At 45.9% G+C, this 22,679-nt stretch overlaps 1 protein-coding gene across 3 annotated transcripts in view; it reads left to right on the top strand.

Moving 5' to 3' along the window:
• LOC147893421 (Small GTP-binding protein) overlaps positions 1–22,679 on the top strand; it is a 61,305-nt gene that overhangs the window by 26,533 nt on the left and 12,093 nt on the right. For all 3 annotated transcript variants that reach the window (XM_087386505.1, XM_087386504.1, XM_087386506.1), the window contains exons 3-4: positions 5,596–5,752; positions 20,594–20,648. In XM_087386505.1, coding sequence (XP_087242631.1) covers positions 5,596–5,752; positions 20,594–20,648 — 212 coding nt within the window. The remainder of the gene's footprint in view (positions 1–5,595; positions 5,753–20,593; positions 20,649–22,679) is intronic.

Genomic DNA, 22,679 nt, shown 5'->3' on the forward strand with positions numbered 1-22,679 from the left:
CTGGTCTGCAAATCCCGAAACCTCTGAAGATAAACCTCAAAAGTCAAATTCAGCTTGGACATGTCGAGCGCTTTGAGATTGCCTACGATATCGTAATCTTCCTCCTTCTTCAGAAACTCTTTCCTGAAGACCCCTTCGAATTCTATCCATGTTGCAGGCTTGGGTTGGAGTTCCTTCCACCACAATAAAGCCTTTCCTGACATAAACCCAGCTGCAAGCTGTATTTTCTTGTCATCTCGATAAGGGTGAAACTGGAAGTGTACTTGCCACTTGTGCAACCAAGTGTCAACAACCTCCTTGGTACGAGACTTTTGGTCTCCGGGAAAAGGATATGGAGTGATGTTCGGACCTAACACTGAAGCCATGGCATCCACATGCGTAAGCGCCTGAACAGTGCTAGTCAAAAGTGTGAGTGTAGTTTGAATCCCTTGGAGTTGCTGTGTCAACCCCGTTTGATTCGTGTTAACTTGCTCAAACTTTCCATCAAGAGCAGTGGTGAAATCACTAAAGGCTTTTTTTGTAATCAGATCATCGTAGAGACCCCGGTCATCCTCCGCATGGTAGTTGATATCCTGGTCTCCCATCGCAAGCTCAGGGTCTACAGAATCAGCCATAACTGAATCGAATCTGATGAAGAAAATAGGCTGAGAGAAGAGAAGGGACAGGTGGGCTCGAAACTAGGAGACTGGAACAGAGAGAAAATCTGACGAAACAGAGGGGGATGAGAGAAAGAGGCTGGCTGGTCGAAAGAATACTCCAAAAATTGCTCTCCCAATACAAAAGCCCCAATTTGTGGCTTGAAATTGCAACCAGAAAGGGGCAAAATTACAAAAAGCCCCAAATCTGCAATTTCTGAACAAAAGCCCCAAATTTTAGACTAGATCTGCAGATCTGTCTGCAAAAGCCCCAAATCTAAAATGTGTCTGTCAAAGCTCCAAGTGTATTTCCAAAAATACAGCCAAACAATGGCTATCTGCAAACAAAGCTTGCCAAAAAAAAACTAACTGCTCGAGTACTTGCAGAGATGAAACTCTGCACAGAATGCCTGCAGCAGCAATGTACGGACAGTATGTTGACTGTACGGAACTGTCTGGTACGGAATTCGTTCGTTGTACGGAGTACGGACTGCGTACGGACGACGGAGTGCAGAGTACGGACGGAGTGCAGAGTACGGACTGCGTACGGACAATGGAGTACGGAGTACGGACGACGACGTTGCCTACAAACGTGGCGCAGATCTGTACGACACTCTAACGGCGAGGTACGGAGCAAAGCTGTACGGCGTTGTGCGTCGCTAATCTGTACGGCGTGCGGGTATACGGACGAGCAATACGGTACGTTGGTGCTGTTTGGCGCAGAACGATGAGCAGTACGGCGAGCAGGTAAGCAGCGGTGCAGTACAGTAGGATTCCGTACAGTCGTACGGACTGTACGGACGAGATGTCGCAGGCTGTAGCTGGAGCTGAACGGGAAGGTTGGAGCTGGAGGCAAAGAGTAGGAGCTGAAGGGAGCAGGGAGCACGGAGCTCTTGAACCCGCTCTGATACCAAATGTGAGGAGATGGTGAGTGAGAGAGAGCAAGAGAGAGTGAGAGCTGGAAGCTTGGAAGTTGAAAGCTGAGTTGCAATAGAAGAGTGTGAGAGTACAACTCAATGAGTGAAAAGATAAGGTTTTGTCCTAGTGACAAAACCTTAGTAGTCATAGTAGTCACTAACCATAGTTAGTGAACTAACTGCGGTTAGGAGAAAAAACCTCTTAGAGAGGGAAAAGTGCCCCTAACTAGCTTATTATATTACATTGGTCACTGTTGAATTATATCTATAATTCTAACAGGCAGCGAGGGTGCAGAAATGGTGTGGGGGGAACATGCACAAGTAGCCACGGAGGGGTAGGTAGCCACCGCGAAGGGGTGAGGGGTAGGTAGGCCGCGGAGGGCGGGGGGGGGACCGTGAGGACAGTGAGGGGGTTGTGAGGCCGCTAAGAGGTGGTGAGGGAGGCGTGAGAGGCTGTGAGAGGGTGTTGCTGCACGAGAGAGAGAGATTAACGTGTTTGGGAGGCCTCACTTGCCTATGAGACAAGGTACAATAAGAAAAGTAACTCATACAAGCCACTATGGATCGAGCCAAGGGCTCGCTAAGGCCCTTCCTGAGTGCCATACTAAACTAGAGAAACTCAAGCACTAGGACTTAGAACTCAAAACTTGGAGATCTTGAGAGAGAGTAGATGTGATCAACTATCAACTGTGATCCTAGTGCCAAGGCAATCCTCCGGTGGGATATGAAGATATCTCATATTTGTCTTTGTCGGGTCCTTTCTTATTGGCTTGGGGACATGGCCTCCGTGATCTATGTATCTGGTGGGCCATATTAAGAGTGACACCTCGGCTCTGACAGTCCCCTCTGATTAGAACCAGGATAGGCTAGATCTCCATCGTGTGTGCTTTGGTCAACCTCTGCTCTATGTGTAGTCTCTATGTCTCTGGCTCCACAACTTCACGTCGTCTCTTCTCGCTAATCCACTCTACCCTTATATTAGCTAGCTAGCTTCTCCTCGACTCCACTGTGTAAGGGATGACTCAAATGCGTAGAACTCTGCGACATGTTGCTGTGTTTGATTTGACTTTGTGTCTATTGTGTCATTGTTATCGCTTACTATTTGATTGGTCTTAGCAGGGTCTCTCTTTGTCACCGCATCTCGATGAGATGAAGACCAATAAAGTGGATCAGCTGAGAAAGTGGCCCAAAATCGCGCCCCTTCTGGAAAAGGCACTGGTATCGTCCACGAATCTCATAGCAGACTGGATATGGATATAAGAAGTATTCCCCTGACTCCACCCCTTCAAGTGTGCCGAGCCTGCAGATCTACTGCTCTCGAGGAATGCATGTTGCTCTCCTTGTCTCGATCCTCAACTGTTGGGACAAGACCCCTAGGTGCCCAATGGCAATCTGCTCGATCCTCAACTAGTGGGACAAGACTCATTGCTACCCAATGGCAATCCTCAGTGCACGTGAGACTCATCTGCCCTCTAGGTACTAGGGTCTGATAATCACTTCATCCTCTGATACTCTCTGGGAGTGATCGTGATAGAATTGGATCTCGGTGGGGCTCTTGGTTCCCTCTTGGTGTATAGAGATGGAGTAGATCCAACCGCATGAGAGTTGATCTAATTAGAGATCTGAGGGATATGTGGTCGTGGCAGAGAGGAAGAGGTTATAGGGGACATACAGGAGGTGGAAGCAAGTAGTGAATGAGAGAAAGAGGGACGAGGGATGCTGGTAAGGAGGTGGAGGAAGGGTAGGATAAATGGATTTAGCAATTTGATAATCCTCAAGAGAAGGATTTTCAAGTGGTGGGAAAAAGTTTGGTGTGGCTGGATGGTAAGATTGGGATTCTTGGATTAGAAAGAAGTGTTGTGAGGCATGGGCGAAGAGGCATGGCAAGGAATAGTGGTTCGCATGGATTTCAGGAAATGTATAGAGGATGTTACTAGAGTTAGGGAGCGAGGTGAGAAGATTAGAATAGAGGGTGGTGAGATAGGGAAGGATGGATTGAAGGTAGACCACATATTCCTCAGGGAGATCTTTATCAAATTTTGTTGAAGGCATTGTTAGCACTAATGTGGGAATTGTGGGAGGATATCCCAGGGAGATTGATTGTGCTTGTTGTAGTAGGGGGAAGAGTCCCGCTAGAGGACTGCCCATTAAGCATTCATACAGAAGTATGTTAAGTGTAGGACTGCACGATATCCACTTGCTTCCCTCAGTAAGTGAAATTTTGTCGATATAGTACTGCCTATGAGGTATTGAAAATCATGACCTTGGTCTTACCAAGGTTGACTGTCAAGTCTCTTTCCCTACAAAACACATTGAAGTTCCTAACAAGGAGGACTTTCTTGCAGCTTGAGAAATCCATAATGTCGAGATGTAGTGTTGCATATCGTGATGTCTCAGCCTAGTCACGAAGGTCTCTAGCAAAATGTGAGGTCTCGATGGGGAAATAGAAGTCCTGCCAAGAAGTACCTCGGATTCAAATCCGTAGAAATATGGCATGTCTGTCACACCTCTCGACAGAGATCATCCTAGTGAGAGATGACTAGTATAGTATCGCCACTCCTTTCAATCCACAAACTCCACGTGTCTCTCGATTCTTATCACGATATGTTGACTCCCATTCGTATCCGCAAACTATTGGCTAAGGGTGGTCTAGGCTCTAATGGGTCTCTGTGTAGAAAGCTATATCTCATCCTATGTATGACTAGAAATTCTCATCCTATGTATGACTAGAAACTATTGGCTAAGGGCAGTCTAGGCTCTAATGGGTCTCTATGTAGAAAGCTATATCTCATCCTATGTATGTATGGGTCTTTGTGTAGAAAGCTATATCTCATCCTATGTATATCTCTAATGGGTCTCTATGTAGAAAGCTATATCTCATCCTATATCTCATCATATGTATGACTACTAGAAATTCCTTGTACGTAAGATACCATTATAGCTTGGCTAAGGGCGGTCTAGGCTCCAATGGGTCTCGATGTAGAAAGCTATATCTCATCCTATGTATGACTACTAGAAATTCCTTGTACGTAAGATACCATTATAGGTCCAAACTGTGCATGGTAGGGTCTTGATGCTTTGAGTCTAGTAGACCCCGGCCCTCCTATGCAGGGAGATTGTTGGATTCCTATCGAGGGCCTATCAAGGGATGCCCATCTTGAACCATTGCCTACTTATCCTCCTTGTGGGCACTGTCCTCTTGCTCCAGAATAGAAAAAAGATATATTAACTTTTTTGGAAGCCTCAATTGAAGCGGGCACCCAAGGCGAGGGTTAGCTAGGCCAAATTTTTGGTGTATTCCAAGGTCTACTTTGATGCCGAGACCTGCACAACAACCATAGAGTAGGAAGAACATAAAGAGGGAGTTGGTGAGCTCACCTCCTTGCCGTAGATCTAGTATAAAGGATCGCCCTCCGAGCTTGAGGTTAGGCAAGCACCGTGCCATGTCCATGACCATAGTGCCTACATCACGTCCACCAATCCAGGTGTTCCGGCGTGACTAGGCATAGGCTTGTTAAAGGACCTGGTATCCGAAGGAGTCCATGCCAATGGATCCTTGTAAATGAGCCAACGGCTCATATTTATAGACTTACCCAGGGGTGTCCTTATCTTTAGAACATCCTTACACTAGGTGTTCTAACTCACTTCTTTAAAGAGGTCCAATAATTATCTTATCTTAAGGGCGTCCTTATCTTAAGGGAACCCTCACACTAGGTATTCTAACCCACCCCTTAAAGGGTGTCCTTATCTTAAGGCAATAGTAAACTGTAGGCAGCAGGGGGGACGGCAAATTTTATTTTCTTTTTTTTGGGTCTCATGGATTTTGTAATAGATTGTACAGTTTGTTTTGCTCACATCATATGTATCGAAGAAATGTTCTATTGCAAGCTTGGACGAGTTCTCTTTTTGTAAGATATGGTGACAGGAACACAATTAGAAGAAATAAATCCCCTGTCAGACGTCGTTTCCACCTTTTTTGGTTCTTGGTATTGTCAATATTGTTGGATGGAAGCTTTGAAGCTATCAGTTTGGATCATGTGCAGGATTCAAACCAGCAAAGCATATGGTATTTGCTGGAGTATATCCAGCTAACGGATCAGATTTTGAAGCTCTCAACCATGCAATTGAACGGCTGACCTGCAATGATGCAAGTGTTTCTATATCCAAGGAGACTAGTGGAGCTCTTGGGATAGGATTCAGGTTTGTGTTCTGATGATTATACTGGCGGTTGGAGAGAGAGAGAGAGAGAGAGAGAGAGAGAGAGAGAGAGAGAGATGATATGATATTTTTTACGCCCATTGGAGATCAAAAGCTTCACATACGAGAAGTGTATGGTGCTCATCCTCAATGTCACCCAATGTACATAATTTGAAAAGTGTCTCCTCTCTTCGTTCTCCCATCTTTCATTCCCACACCTGAACTCCATGAGGGCTAGTCATGAGTTTGCTTAGGTATTTTTTGAAGAGAGATGTTCTCATTGAGGTACTCCTACCTCCTATAATTGAGAGTTGGATTAATTTGTCTTTTGTAGAAGGCCATCTTCCCTTTGGTTCATGCCATACCTCGGTTAGGAATTTCTTTGTTACGGCTTTGCATGGCAATATCTTTGTCAAGAATATTTGGTGTCTTTATTTTATTTATATTTTATCCATTCACTACCCTCCCAACACCCACCATCCCGATCGGGCCACACACCAACCAGGTCATTCGAGGGGATCTCTTGCAGCTACACACCTTTAGGACCTGGTTGGTGCCGAGGGAGCTTCCAGTGAAGCTGAGTTTCTACAGAGATTACTATCTTCGTATTTCGGAGGAGGGATTCATCACACCACCGGGGTACACTGAGCTTCATATGCCTCACTCGCTACGGATCTTCATCGGACAGTTTCGGCCTCCGCATAGAGAGCGGTAGAGCAGAGGGGATTCCTAGGGAGCATCGCTTATGCATATTGTGCGACTGTCAGGAGGTTGAGTCAGAGGAGCATTTTATTTTCAGGTGCCTAGTGTACTACGAGATCCGAGGTCGCTACCACTGCCTCTTCAGAGATAGCTCCGGATTCCTTTCCAGATTCCTCGCCTACTTAGATCAGAGATGCCTCGCGGCCTTCATTCACGAGGGGGTCCGACACAGAGAGTACTTACTCAGGCGACGGGGCTTGACCACATCATCAGACACCTCTCAGAGCAAGATCACAGAGTTTTTTCCATCGAGTGACATTGATCGTCTAGTCTCTAGCTGCAGACGTGACAGAGATCCCAACCTGACGATCACAACACGACACACGAGACATCGAGGGGACACACAGATCACTCTAGGGGACCTCCCGTCATTGTTTAGACTCGGGATAAGTCCCACGGGAGTCACGGTGGCTCTGGTCTTGCGTCGAGTCTCGTCCAGGAGATCGAGACGCACGGCACCCCTTGTCGGGCGCCAGCGTCCCATCATCGGCTATGCACCAGCCAGGGCGACATGACATACGGAGGATTCCGCTCCGCTCCAGTCCTTTTCTTTTCATTGTTACATCTAGATGTATTCGATTATGTATGATCAGACTTAGGATTCAGCACGGGTGATGATGCTCGTTTCAGTAGCTCCACCCTTACTGTGATTTGTATCAGGTTTTCTTTCAGTCTCATAGACCCATCGGTCTTCCGAAGACTCTAATAAAATTTCTTTCTTTTCTTTCTGTAAATAATTATAACTCTCTAAGCATCTCTTTGAACTTTGCATAGAAGCCCTTTACGCTGTGGGACCGTGGAGGAGAAAGATTGAATTGCTTAATATTGCGGAAAATATTGCTTTACTTCAGAGATTGAAATGAACAGAAACTAAAATGTACAATCTTGCTTGAGAAAAGATGAACATGGGATTAAAGCTCCCCACCCACCCCTACCTTTTCCGGGCTCTTTATTACAAAGGAGGTACAAGACCAAGGTATTAAGTAAAATCTTATCAACACCTTCCAAACATGAAACCAAACTGAGAAGGACTCAGATTGTAAGCATAAAACTATGTACAAGACATGAAATGAAGCGTATGGATAAGAAGCTAGTCTATGTACATACACAGTGTCTCGAAAGATAGCCGAGCTATGGGTATTCAAGACTCCAAGGGCACTCCAATCTTGAGGGAAGGTGCCTGCACAATTACCATTGCTTCCACACATCAGTAACAATCAACCAATGCTTTAAAAAGGAGTTTTTGATTCAGCAAACCTATGTGCTTCTAGTTCCCTGATGCAACTTCACGATAAGATGATTAACAATGTAAAATCTGCTACAAGTAGCCTTGAAAGTGGAGTACAGCTGCTAGGAGGGAACAGCACTGCATTGGGGGGAGCTGCACCAACAAGGGGGAGCAGGACTGCATAGGGGAAGGGCTGCTGTGGAGAAGGAGCTGCAGGGGGAGCCAGAGCTTCTGCAAGAGAGGGATCTGCTGCAGGAGTGGCCCACAAGAGGAGCTGCTGCAACAAGAGAAGGAGATGCTGCAGGAGGGGCTGCTGCAAGAGGAGAGGCCGCACCAGCAAGTCTGCGTGGAGGAGGGGTTGCACCAGCAAGAGGGAGAGAATGAACAATTGAAGGGGGGGTGGCCCTTCGTATTTAGGCTGTACTGTAGGTCGTGGGATTTGGAGCCCAAATAGGAATGAAGGCTATGGAAGGGCCTCAGATAGAATATGACCCTTTCTTTCCTCTAGAATGTGGTGGTGGCTTCCTTGAAATGTGGTGGGCGGCATGGAGACTGCGTCCATGGTGTGACAAGTGGTGCCATGGGTCATGGGGGGCCCTGCCACATAATCCTATGCCACCCCACAGGCTGCCAGGTGCCCTATGCCACCTCACAGGCTGCCATGTGTCTGTCATGCCACGTGTCAAAGCTGCTCCATGTCATGGCTACCACATGTCATAATCTTTACTATAATATCTTTCAAGGGAGATAATGAAATGCACCTTTGCAAGATGTTGTAGCACATACTCCTCAATGGAAGTCACATATTTTGTGCAACAATAATATTGTTCCTCAAGCATAGTAGGAAGGGTTCTCCATATACATAGATGAGACTATTTAAATTTATGCTATATGTGAGTGTAGTAAAAGTAAACTCAACCAAGCAAGGCCATAAGGTGCGATGGGACGATTGACAAAGGGGGGTATGGATATATGGCTTAGCTAGTGCGAAACGTGCATTGCTCATTGGGAAAATCTAATGTGTGCGGTATGATTGGCGCCCTCCTAAAATACGACCTAGTTGGGCGTTAAGGTCGTGTTTCGTATGAATCTAACATGTATTGTTTGTTTTCCACCAGGCATGAAGATTCCATTAGAGTTGGCATCGGCATGCCATGTGTCACATGGTATAATTGTGGACTAAGGTGGTTTTAACCACTCCATTTGCTTGGCCTTTATTTTCAGTCTGAGTGGTCAATACTAGGCTGATTTTATTCTTAAGTTTTATTAGCTTTTATTCAAAGGTTAATCTAGGAGTAACTGAGTTTGATTGGCCTTCTCACATATCCTCTTAGGCCTGTTTAGTTTGTCTTCTTGTCTTGTATCCCTTTGACTCTTTCACGTTCACAGGCCCATGCCCATGGCTACTGCAAGCATTCTCTTTAACTGTTGCTAGGTTGGTATACATTCTCTGCATTTGATTGGTCCCATGTTTGGGTACTTATGTTGGGTGTGCTCCTAACTTGTGGGAGACTAAGCCTATAACCTCTTCATGGAGGTTCCATCCTCAAATGCTAGACCCTAGGCAACTAGTACCTAACTGTACCTAACTGAACAGTAGGAAAACATAGGCGTTTAACACCCTAATTTAAAGAGCTTGAAATCACAGAAAATAAAGACATGCATTAGATGAATACCAAGCAATTGAATATGCTTTGTGAAGAGAAGTGACAAGGTGGGAGATAGTGGTAGGGAGGAAATGATCCACTCTTGAGCAGTGATCACTGTCCAAATGGCAAGGCAAAATCTCGTCAATGCCTTAAGCGTCACTCGCTGTGTCAATGTGGCTGTTTGAGAAAAGTCCTTACTCCATGTGGGAAAAGTAAGGTGGTGATCTGTAATGGTCGTATCGTGTTGTTTCTTGCTATGTAGATCTATTTTTTTGTGATGCAGGGTGCTAGTGTTAGAAGTCGATACTTACTTTTATGTACTTGTAATGCTCTGTTAAGTAGATCTATTTTGTTGTGATGCAAGTGCTAGTAATGCTCTTTTAGGTTTTGGACCAAATGGTCGTTCAAATTTTGACATCAATTAAGCTTAGCTAGAGACGCTTGTTAAACTAATGAGTTCTCTCTCTTGCCTTAGCTTGCTCGCTCCTTAGGTTGCCTTTCGCAGCTCCTTTTCAGTTTCCTAGTAGTTTCAATGAGGGGAAGTCACAGCTCAGGCAGTAGACAACAGGTTCGGGGTACAGTTCGTGCCACATCCGACCCTGAGCTAGGCTGATTCCGCCAGCCCAGCTTCAGGGGCTAAGAAACAGCAAGGGGGAAACCATGCTACAGCCAAGGCCACTATGGAGCATCAGTCTATCACCTCGACTCCCTCAACTCCTGCAGCAAAGAAACCCTCCCACTTTGCCATTGCTTAAGTCCGCCCCTCCCCCCCCCCCCTACCCGCAATGCCCTGACTTTCCATAGATATCAGAGCAAGCTCGACCCGCATGAGCAGATTTATTTCTTGCAGCGAGAGCTTAAAGATGCAAAGCTCCAAATTGCTTCTTTGGAGAAGCAAGTCTTGGACATGAACAGCAAAGGAAAGCAAGAAGTAATCAAAGAGGTTTTGCAGAAATGCACTACAGCAGCACCTGCAGCACAACTTGTGACTAAGGAACAGGAAACAGTAACCACCCAACTCAAGTCTATGAAGCAGGAACTCAGAGGCACTGTGAACTCCAAGATTCATAAATGTGATGTTTACAAGGAGGTAAAAGAGCAAGAAACCAGGGGTGCTACTGATCAGATTGCATGCATAGGAGGGCTACTAGAGGGTTGGAGTGTGGGAGAGGGTAACACAGAAACACAGCTTGACAATCTCAAGAAGACAATCCCCCAGATTGAGTGGGACTGAGGGTAATCTTCAAGGACTACTAGTAAGGAGCAAAGTTCTCAAACAAACCAACAAGCTGGGAGGTACCAAGACATTGTTGGGATGTCTCAAGGTGTATGTCCCAGGCACACCTTGGGTTCTATGTGTGTGTGCTAGAGGCACAGTTAGGTGCCCATAAGCATTGTTAGGTGGTGGTAGATGCCACATAGGCTGATTGAGAGATTCTAGGAGCTGATTGAAGAGATGATTGTGGAGCTTCATGTAGAGGTGCCTACATATGGACCTCACCCTTCTTCATTCGATAAGCATTCTCTTGTTTTGTGTTCAGCTCCATGCTTTCCTTTCACTTCTCCAACATGGTGTCAGAGCACTATGATCCTCCTTGAGCCCATTTATGCCATGTCATCATCTTCTTCCCCACCTCCACCTTCGTCTCCATTTTGCCTCTTTCTGCCCAACCACTTGGAGGGCTGAATTCTCCTCCTACAGGCGACCTCTTCTAGAGTCCTTCAGGCTGGGGAGACCCTTCGTATAGACGACCTTCCACATGCAAGGAACTAGAGAATGATCGTCGTTTTGCTGGTCGCCATTCCCCGAATTTTGTCGAAGCTCTCTTTCGCATATTCTCCTTCTCTACTCCACCTCTTTCTAATTCCTTTTAGGGAAAGCTTTCCCATACTTTGGACTATCTTGTATCCAATTTTGAGCAGCAATGGTTGTATATTCGAAGAGAACAGAGCAAAAAACGAGTCGACATTGACGACGTTCCAGCCAGCAACACCGCGTGACATTACGCCCGACCTCTGCACTAGAGATTCACCCATATGTGAGCTTTCATTTGAGCTACAAAGCCCTATTTTTTTTGCTTTGAAGAGGGAGATCCAAGCCCTCCAAGATCAGGCCTCTGTTTTGGACAGTTTTGACAGTATTATGAATTTGGTGCTACATTAGATGCTACTTTGGCATATTTGATATTTTAAAGTGTTGAATAGCATCAGTTTAATTGTGGCTACAACTTTCTTTTAGGTTTCTATACCTGGAGTTGCTTAGAATACTTTCATTTAGCCACCTCTATGAAGCATGCAAGTTGAAGTATCATTTCTATTGATTTTTATTATGGAATTTGATTACAAGTCTTTTCTACACCAAATGCTAATACTTTGAAGCTTTTCAGTTTTTTCTAGCCTTGTAAGAGAGTAGACACTGCCCATTTTGGGTTAGACCCTCTCATGGCTACCTTCTTGCATATTGATAAGTTCAATGGTAAAGGCTTTCACACATGGCAAATGAAAATTAAGTTTGCATTGATGAGGGAAAACCTCTGGGGGCTTGTCAAACCGCTTCAACTTCTTCTTCAACAGCCTCTAATGCTGGAGAATCCTCAGCTCCTACACGCCCGGCACGAGATATTGCTAAAGAGGAGAAAGCCTATGGCATCATTGCTCTTGGCTTAGGAGATTACTATATTCATCACATTTTTGATATGGAGTCTCCTTCTGAAGCTTGGCACAAGCTTGATATTCTTTTTGGTGCTAGCTCTCACATCTCAAAATTGTCACTTTAGTTTGCTTTCTTTGAATTGAAGATGGCTAATGGCACTCCCTTGGCTGCCCATGTCAATCACATGCGGAGTCTCATGACTCAACTTGCTTCTATCAACTCTCCAATCACTACGGATGATGCAATGGCAGTATTGCTCAAAAGTATGCCTGAAGGTTAGGATCATGTTGTCACCACATTGAAAAATTCTCCTAATCTTACTCTTGAAGGTCTTATTACTGCCCTTCAAGAAGAAGAAAGGCACAAGGAACTCCGGAGAGGCAATGACACAGCCTATGCCATAATCATGGTTAGTGAATCAATTGAAGACTTAAGAAACCTTAATGATGGAATGTATGGGAAAGGTTTTAAGGCTTAGCAAGGAGCTAAATATAGCAATGAGCCTTCTAGGGATATGGGTCACATAGAATCCATGTATTGGACAATTGAAATCGAGAATTACGTGAGAATTCAAGAATGTGATTGAAGTGGAGTCTTTTTTGGAGTGTGACCTACCAGGTGGTTTGGCTAATGGTGTGATTTATGCTATGATGCCTGCGAGTTTTCTTGAGGAGAGCTGAGAATTTGGTATAACATTTGGTATTAGAACATAGGAAGAATAGTGGAGAGATGCTTGGAACGTCAATAGCTAAAGGAAATTTGGATAGGATAGGCGACACCCAAATAATGAAGGGGTTTTAAAGTGGGAAATAAGTGTGGAAGATTGTTGCTGGGTCATTGACGTGCTCGTGCTGAGTATGCAAATAGTGAACATTGCTGAGGAAACATGTTCTGAGCAGCTAGAGATTTGATTATCAAAGTGATCAATGATTGTGCAGGCGAATGATGGCTTTAAAGGTAGTCATTGAACCCTGTCAATGGTCACGTGGAGCTTGGCGCATGGTTGATGAAGCCAAATCTAAGCTAAGGTTTGTAGACTGCAGAAATTGTTTTAGGTGTAGCATAGCGGCAGATGGTCGAAGGATTGAAGAGGGATTCCAAGGCTGGTTAGAATTTAGTGGAGCTATGGCTAGGCCTTGGTTGATGGGGGTCCCTTAATGGAAGAATGATGTTGCGGCGAACCATGTCGTCTTTCAAAGTCTTTTAGGAGAACGTGCTTGCATCCTTCAGATTATGAAGCTAAAGGGTTTTCTAAGGTTTTGCTTGTTTCATAGCTTTGGATTAGGGTCTTGAAGTGGGAGATAAGTGTAAACGATTGTTGTTGGCTCATTGAAGTGCTGAGTACACGAGCAGTGAACATTGTTGAGGGAACTCGTTCTGAGAAACGAGGGATTTGATTGTAAAAGTGGTCAATTATTGTGTAGGTGAAATGATGGATTTAGGTAGTCGCTTGGTCACGTGGAGCTTGGCACAGTACATGCTAATTGATGGTCAGTGAAGCCAATCTAAGTTGAGGTTTGTAGATTGCAGAAGTTATTTTAGGTGCAACATAGCGGCAGGTGGTCGAGGGATTGAAGAGGAATTCCAAGGTTGGTTAGAACTCAGTGGAGCTATGGCTGGCATTGGTCGATGGGGGGCCCATTAATGGAAGAATGATGATGCGGCGAACCATTAATGACATCAGTGAGGATGTCATAGTAGCTAGTCCCTGGGGTGGAGTTTAAGGTTTTCAACCTTATGAGTGACTATCATTAGATTGAAATTGCACTATGTTGTGTTTTTAGAGGATGAGTTTGGGAATGTTCCTGGATTCATCTAGGTATATGCGGCGAACCATTTCATCTTCCAATTTCTTTGAGAACGTTCTTGCATCCTTTAGATTACAAAGCTGAAAGAGATTTTTGAGCTTTCGCTTGTTAATAGCTTTGACTTGCACAAAATGTACAGCACGTTGATTCTAGCAATGCTAGTTTATTAGGAGGAGTTGAACAACTTCGTTAACTTCGTTGTTGCCTAAACAATGACCATCAAAATATAGCGAAGGACAAAGCATGCTTTACTTAATACTGAAAAGGATCAATCCTATCGATGTGGAACCCTAGTCTCACAAACCATCTGTGAGTTTGTGCATACCAGCATCGCTCGACATCATATAGATGGTGTGCATACGTGTGCCAGACTCTCATGCGATGGTATAGGGAATATTCCATGGATAGGGAATATTCCTTGAATATTCCATGGATGACTAGTCGGTTCCATCGACTAGGTTGACTGGTCGGCTTCATCGACTAGGTTGACTGGTCAGTTCCACTGACTACGTTGATCCGACTACCGCCCTCATAGCTATAAAGAGGCAACCTCCCCAGTCCATTGTATTAGATCAGTTCAAATCAGATCAAATCTTCCAGCTAGTAGCTCTTCACCTAGTATCTGTCTAGATCGCCATCTAAGCTCCACTATGGGAGCGCATAGGTGGACGGAGCCATCATCTGTACTACATCAGTATTGAAGGAAAAGTTTCTTTCTCTCCAGTTTGTTGTGTATTCTCTATTCTTTGTTTAGTTTTTGTTCCGTTGCGCCGTGTAATTTAACATACTAGATATATTTCTATAGAAAATTTCAACCAGTTATAACCATAGATTATTGTAATTCAATATTTATCTAAATAAAGAGAATAAACAAGGCAATATTTGTGTGTGTGTGTGTGTGTGTGCGCGCGCGCGCGTGTGTGAGAGAGAGAGTCCATAACTCCGAAAGCCATGCTACCTAAATTAGAATACAAGTGCAACAGCTCCTCCTCATTTTGACGAAGAAAAGCCTGCTTCTTCCGACGTACGAGACATCGGTACTTGCATACCGTGTCTGGTGTGTTCGGGAGGTGACATCTGGTTTCAAGTCAGAGCTGTCGGCGATAAGCCTTGCACTCCGCATCGTACCAATTGTTGCAGGGTACAGAACCAAGAGGTGGTGGTCTAGTGGACCGTGTGGTGTGGGGAAAGATTTGGAGGGCAGCCTTGTGGAGTGTGCGACTAATCAGGGCAGCACGGTCCTCTATGAGTGGTATGTGATCGATGTAGGTTAGGAGTCTGTTTAGGCGTCCAGAGTAGGCCGGTGAGAGGCTGTGATCAAAGTGTATGTCGTGGTAGGTGTCGTGCTTCCTATGTGGTGTGTGTGGTGTGGCTAAGTGTGGGGTGGCGATAGTGAAGAATAGGTATGTGTGATCAGCTCTTGGAGGGAGTGGTGCTACGGTGAAGTCGGTGATACATGAAGTGAAGGTAGGGGATCCCATGATGTAATCTACTACACTAGTGCCCCCCCCGTGTGGGAAGCAAGTAAAACCACCTGAGGAGGGCCATAGGTCGAGCCCATTGTAGATGATGAGATCATGCATCCTGCCCCTGCCCAAATCAAGGAGCGCGTGTCCATATGGTGTAACAGGCCTGTGTCGGTTCGATGAGGTCCTGGTCATACCTTCTCCGTCTAGGTCCATGTCTGGCAGCATGATAGAGTCGTCTCGGAAGTCCAGGAGTGGTGCCTGTCGCGTACTCGTCCTGGCGTTGAAGTCCCCAACAAGGAGAACTTCCCCGCGGGCTGAAAGGTCTGGGATATCCTGATGTAAGGGTGCATATGGCGATGTCTCACCCTCTTCTCGTGCCACTTTGGCGAAGTGGGATGTGTCTGGCGGGAAGTAGCATATTGCTATGAAAAGGTCACGGGTGTCTGTGCGTCGGATCCAGATCCACATGAATCGGGAGTGTGCGTCCTTCCTCTCAATGGAGATGGCTCCAGCGAGGGAAGATCTGTACAATATTGCGACCCCGCCTGATCCTCGAACTCCTCCTGTATCCCTCGTCTCATCCCTGAAGGCTGACTCCCATGTGTAGCTCTGGGCTTTGGTGTGTCTCCATGTAAAAGACTATGTCTCGTCCTATATAAGACTCCGAGAAGTTCCCTGGGTCTGACCATAAGGTGCCATTACAGTTCCAAATGGTGCAATCTAGGGTCTCGGAAACCTAAGTCTCATAGGCCCCGTCCCCCTAGGGGGTACAGGTGGGAGCCCGACGAGTGCCGGTCAACAACCTACCATCTCGGACCACGGCCCATTTCTACTCCTTGCGGGCAACATCCCGCTGCTGCAGAAGAACTCGTCGCTTCTCAATCTGTAGTGGTGTCAAGTCCTCGTCCATGGACAGGGTGGGATGCTCTCGTAGAGAGGCTCGGCATCGAAGTGTCGCTAGTCGAGCATGTGAATCTGTGAAGTGAATGACTAGGGGCTGCGCTCTTGGTTGGGATCTCTCCAAACACGCCATGCTCCCTCTATGCCATGGTCGGGGACCCCCATGGTGGTGGTCACAAAGGTAATCGCCTCCTCCATGGGCGTCGTAGTGGTGCTGGTGTTGTCTCGCGTGATCCCTCGTATCCGGATGGTTAGGGCCTTCGAAGCCCTCTGCTGCTGCTCCTGTATGGCGGCTGAAACGGTTGCTTTTGCGGGCTCCCGTTTTGCCACATCCACCCATCTAGTCGTCTCTGCTATAGCCGACTGTATCGTGGCTATCTGTGCCTTCATCTCTATGACTGGGGTCCCTCCAGGCGCTGCTCTAAGGGTCACGAGCTCCTCTCGAAGCTATGTGATGTCGTGTCTGAGTCCCTGGATAAGGGTGCCCTACTCGCGTATAATGTGGGCCTGCTCCTGGGTGTATCGGCCTTGCTCCTGGGTGTAATGTGTTAGCTCTGCTTGACGGGTCCGGATGCTGTGTTTCTCAGCCAATAGGGAGTCCCAAGCATCTGGCGGGGGCCTAAGATGTCCTGGTCTAGGTGGGAACTGGATCTCGAGAGGGGTTGGAATGAAGGTGGGCTGTTGAGGTTGTATTGAGGGTGGGGACAGTATGATCTGGGCGGGGGAGTGATATGTAGGAGTAGCGAGGTCGGACGAGGTGATGAAGGGTGGCTGACTGAGAGGTAACCATAGAGGTCGAGGATGTGGTGAGCGGCATGGGCTTTGGGTGGGCCCCTTTCTTCTGGGCTGCGGTGTTGTCCACTGTCAAACCGCTCCGGTTGCTGCGTTTATTGAAGTCCTCCAGATTGAGTTGCTTTTGTGTTTTCGCCTTGTCACCGTTCCCCTTTCCCATCTCCACGCGTATGCAGATTTGGGTCGAGGGGTCTCCCGCCTAGTCTCCTGTCCTCATCCCCCTGTTCCCTTCTTTATGGGGGCGAAGAAGGGACTGCAGGAGGTCGAAGCTACTTATTTTTTTCCCCCTTAACCCAAAAAAAAAAAAAAAACGTGGAGGGGGGGGGGGGGGAAGGGGGGGTAGTGAGGGGGTACGGAGGGGGTAGCGGGGGGGTTAGCAGAGGGGGTAGCAGGGGGTAGAGAGGCGTAGCGGGGGGTTAGCGGAGGGAGTAGCGGGGGGTAGAGAGGGGTAGTGGAGGGGGTAGCGAGAGGGGTAGGGGGGCGGGTAGCAAGGTAGCGGGGGGGTTAGCGAGAAGGGTAGCAGGGGGTAGTGAGGTAGCGTGGGGGTTAGCAGAGGGGGTAGCGGGGGGGTAGGTAGCGAAGGGGGTAGCGGGGGGTAGCGGAGGGGGTTAGCGAGAAGGGTAGCAGAGGGTAGTGAGGTAGCGTGGGGGTTAGCGGAGGGGGTAGCGGGGGGGTAGGTAGCGGAGGGGGTAGCGGGGGGTAGTGGATGGGGTTAGCGAGGGGGTAGCGGATGGGGTTAACAGAGGTAGCGGGGGGGGGGTAGCAGAGGTAGCGAGGGGGTACAGAGGGGTTAGCGGAGGGGGTAGCGTAGGGACAGAGCAGGGGGTAGCGTAAGGGTAGCGCAGGGAGAGAGCAGGGGGTAGCGTAGGGGTAGCGCAGGGAAAGAGCAAGGGTGGAGGCGAGAGAGAGAGAGAGAGAGAGAGAGAGAGAGAGAGAGAGAGATATTAACGTCCACGGGAGACCTCATGGGCCTATCGAACAAAGTGCACAGAAAAGCGAACTCATACAAGCCTCAGTGGGTTGAAGCAAAGGGTGCGCTAGGACCCTTGCTGAGTACTAGTCTATGCTAACAGAATTATAATTATAGTCATAATCATAATCATAGACAAAAAAAGTCAACTACGGTTGCAGAGTGGGCCATATCAATAAATCTATCCAGGCCTGGTATAGTGATGGCTCTCTGGTGGGCTGTGAAGATGTCTCGTATCACGGTGGGGGACGTGGTCTCCTCGCTCTCTAGACTCTCTGGGCTATGTCTAGAGTGGCCCCTCGTCTGTGTCGGTCACCCATGAGGAAAGCTGTGATAGGTCGGACCTCAATAGAGTGTACTCTAGGGGCTCTCTGTCGCACATGTGGCCTCTGTGCCCCTCTCTCGGTGGTATTGTGCCGGTTGCTCATCCAAACTGCTCTCATATCGGCTAGCTCTTCTTCCTCCACTCCACTGTGCCCCAAACGTATAGACGTCTGTGACGTGCCATTGTGCTTGATCACCCTCTATGTCTTGTAGTGGTCTGACCATTCCTTGCTGCTCTCTGATCTGTCGTAGAAGAGTCTCCCTGTGCCATCGCATCTCCATCACATAAAGCCCGATACAAACCTGGTCATGGAAATGGATCATTCATGACAAAGGACCGAAGCCACTCCCCTCTAGGAAGAGACAGTGGTAGTGTCCCCAAATCTGGTAGTAGGCTGGGCAAACACAAAGAAAATGCTCCTCTATCTCAACCGCCCCCAGTGTACATAGCGTGCAGACCTGCTGCCCTCTACGTATACCCGTTGCTCTCCCTGCCTCGATCCTCAGCTGATGGGACGAAATCCGCATCTGACCAATGGCAAACCTCAGTGCATGAGAGACTCCGCTATCCTCGAGATACTTGGGTCTGATAATGAATCCCTCCTCTAATATTCTCAAGAAGTGGTCACGATAAAACTGGGTCTTAATGGGGAGCTCCCGGTCCCTCCTCCCAAGTCTACGATGTGTGAAGCTAGAGGTTGATCTCATCTCGGGGATCGACTTAGAAGGTGCATCCATGCTATACTGAAAGGGGGGAAGCTTGTCCATCTGGATACCGTGCTTGGCAAGCCATGTAGATATGCTTGCATACCATATGTCTGCCCCCCTCTCTGCGAGTCATCTGGATGACTCTAGGGCCAACCTTGGAAGTCTCCAATGGGGTAAGTCCCAGACTTTGTGGATGAAAGTCACTGTCTGAAAGATGGCATCAACCTGGAGAGGTGTCATGGCGAACTCTGCCTGTACTATCTCACGTGGAACTGAGGGCTTACATCGGATCTGGATCCGATTGTCACCTATAGCCACTCAAAGCTCCTCCAGTCTGTCCTCAACTCCAGAAAGGTGATGCATACATGACAGCTGGCCGCACTAGTGTGTCGAAAAGCCAACCCTTCGTCGGTGGATCTTGGAAGTGCGTCTGGAAACACTGCCGCCCTAGTCTAGCCAAAGCACTACGCCCTCGTGTGAGCCGTGCCTAGGCTGCATGTTTCATTGTGAAGATGGGTCCTGTGAAGACTGCTCCCAAATATGTGTATGACTGGACTATCTTCATTGGCTCACCGCGATAGGTGAAACTAAGTCTGTGAGTCACTGCTCGTGAGGTTGAAGATCATAACCTTAGTTTTCCCAAGGTTGACCATCAGATCTCTCTCTCTGCAAAACACCTCTAATGCCTCGAGATCTCTCTGTAAAACACCTCTAATGCCTCTAGATCTCTCTGCAGCCTCTCTACTGAAGAGGATATGAGGACTATATCATCAGCATATAACAATATCTGTATAAGGAGATCCCCTAGTAGTGAGAGAGGTGTATGCACATAGATGTGTGTGTGTGTGTGTGTGTGTGTGCCCAGTATCGAACCAATATGATCGTGAGTCACTGCTCGTGAGGTGTTGAAGATCATAACCTTAGTTTTCCCAAGGTTGACCATCAGATCTCTCTCTCTGCAAAACACCTCTAATGCCTCCAGATCTCTCTGTAGCCCCTCTGCTGAAGAGGATATGAGGACTATATCATCAGCATATAACAATATCTGTATGAGGAGATCCCCTAGTAGTGAGAGAGAGGTGTATGCACATAGATGTGTTTGTGTGTGTGTGTGCCCAGTATCGAACCAATATGATCATGATGTATATTTGTCCTACAGTGAGATTTTCTCTTGATGTATGATAGCTCTCCCTTTCTCGGATAGCTTCTTTGTAATATAATGACTGAAAGATTCCACAACAAAAAAAAAAAGTGTCTGTGTATGTGTGTATCCCATACTTGTATATCTCTTGGTGTGGACAAACACATATTTTGAGTTTTTGTCTCATTCACATGTGTATTTCAAACATTTCTAAAACTCTTCCTATGTATCTAGGCTCTTTTTACATTTTTTTATAAGAGCCAAGGGTAAAACATTGTTTGCACATAATGAATAATAATGTAGACTTTGAAAGAGCTTTTGTTTTCACATGAGTAACAATGAGAAAGGTGCATGTCTTCACCATTTAGATCTAACTTCTTGGTGTTGCCTTAGCTCAAGTTCATGTTTGTTTAGATGTTGATGGTATTTTGTTTTTGTAGGTGTGGTTTTTTGGGTTTATTGCATATGGATGTCTTTCATCAACGACTTGAACAGGTGAGATTTTACCTAATTGGATTCGTATAGACATTGGGTGATTCTCGAATCTCGTTCCTAGATCTTCTTAGCTGCTATTTTAAGTAAAGTCATTCTCCACACAAAGTGATTTATTCATCATAGGAACGTATATGATGCATCTAGAATAAAGTTGCAACATGAGCTAAAGGTTTCATTTTGAGTCCACATCTTTTGAGTCACATCAAGGGGTTGATATTCATGAGTTGGCTAATCGATAAAGATGTGTAGTGATCATACACGTTTAGAGACGTTATATGAGATATTCTTGTCCATCGATATGGAATGCATATTGTGTGAAAGACAATGCTAAGTTAGGCCCTTGGGTTGCATGTCATTTGGCATCAGAGCCTCTCTCACGCGAGGATGATCTAGACCTATAGTGAAGGCAGGTATGAACCAGACCATTCAGGGTTTGCTTCAAGTGGAATCCAAGCAAACCTCAAGATGATTGAGATAGTTTTGCAAGTTTGATTTAACGTGCAAACTCATTTGAGACAGTTTTACTTTTATCTGCAAGTGCATTTCTGAAATTTTCATCTGCAGTTGGATGCTAATTGAGCTCACTTATCCAACAAGCACTAAGCTCTTTGGCCTCATCAGTTCTGTCAAGGATGTTGTAGAGCTTGTTGTGGAAAGTTCAGGTTTTTTCTATAACTCGGTGACAATGTTCCACAATTTCTGCCATTGGAAAAGTTCACAACCTTGAACTTCAAATTTGCATAATTAGTCAACCAATTTGCTATTATGACTCCAAGAAGAAGATGCCATCACGTGATGTCCAATACCTTGCAGCCCCATCTACGAACGGATGATGTTAGAGAATCATAGTCCTGGACAGATTCCATCGTAGCTGGGTAACTAAGTATCTCTGTCACTAACAATTTTAGTCGTTAAGCTATATAGGCTAAACAGCCTTTTCACATATAAGTTGGCAAGCTGAGTGGTTAAAATATGAACCGTATCAACATGGTGAGTCGATCCATGATCGCCCAAAGTGCATCATGCCCACGTGAGGCTCATGGTAATCTTACCACAAAATCATTGAAGTACTCTGCCATTGATTTTCAGATATCTCCAAAGGATGCAACTCAAGCGCTCAGCTTTATTAACTTACACACGACATCAACCTCTGTCTTAGGCCAATAGAAGATTCTTTTGACTAGATCCAAAGTTCTTTGTACCCTTGAGTGACTATCATGACATTTATACAAGATAACTCCTTGAATCTCTCACCTACAATACACATACCTTACCCTTTTGAAAAAGCATACATTTCGAATGGGAAAATCGATTCTAAGAAGAGCATACTTCATCCCACACACATTTGAAGAAATCATCTTTGGGATAAAGGATGTAATAGAGTCATATAGATCAAAGTGGCATCTACGTGAAGCAAGTTGATTCCACTACCAATTCTGCTAAAGCATCCAACGACCTTGTTGTATATCCTTTTTGATAATGGATCTCAAAGTCAAATTCTTGCATAAGCTCCAACTAGCGGGCTTTGTTGTCTCTTTACAAAATACTTTAGAGAATTAGGGCCTTTTCCCACTATTGTTATGTTATATGAGTGAGCTAAACATAACCAATTCCATTAAGTCTAAGATAACCTTAACAAGGGAATTACATTGGTCTTCACTAAAACTTTTGGGGTTTTCTTTCATACAAAGTGGTTTATTTCATAAATCCAAAGTCAATTCCTTAAAGTCAAGGTCTCAATGGATTTTCTTTTTAAGAACTTTCAAACAAGTATCCATGTTGTATAGTTTTGAGTTGATCTTGACCATGAAAATTGCTTAACAATAATTTTTCGTAAAGTGGCATTACAACTACCCACGTAAATTTTTACATTCCAACTTCTTTCTTTGCACAAAAGTCCTTAGAGTACCTCTTTTGGGAGGGTCAAATTTAAACATTTTTTACTAGTCATTAAAAGCTTAAGTTAACTAGACCAACAACACATAGCATGAACTTCACAAAAATCATGCACATCAGCAGACAAAAGTATAT

The sequence above is a fragment of the Dipteris shenzhenensis genome, chromosome 15, assembly GCF_047967505.1.
Source record: "Dipteris shenzhenensis isolate YYH24624 ecotype China chromosome 15, Dip_SZ_1.0, whole genome shotgun sequence".
NCBI classification, from domain to species: Eukaryota; Viridiplantae; Streptophyta; class Polypodiopsida; order Gleicheniales; family Dipteridaceae; genus Dipteris; species Dipteris shenzhenensis.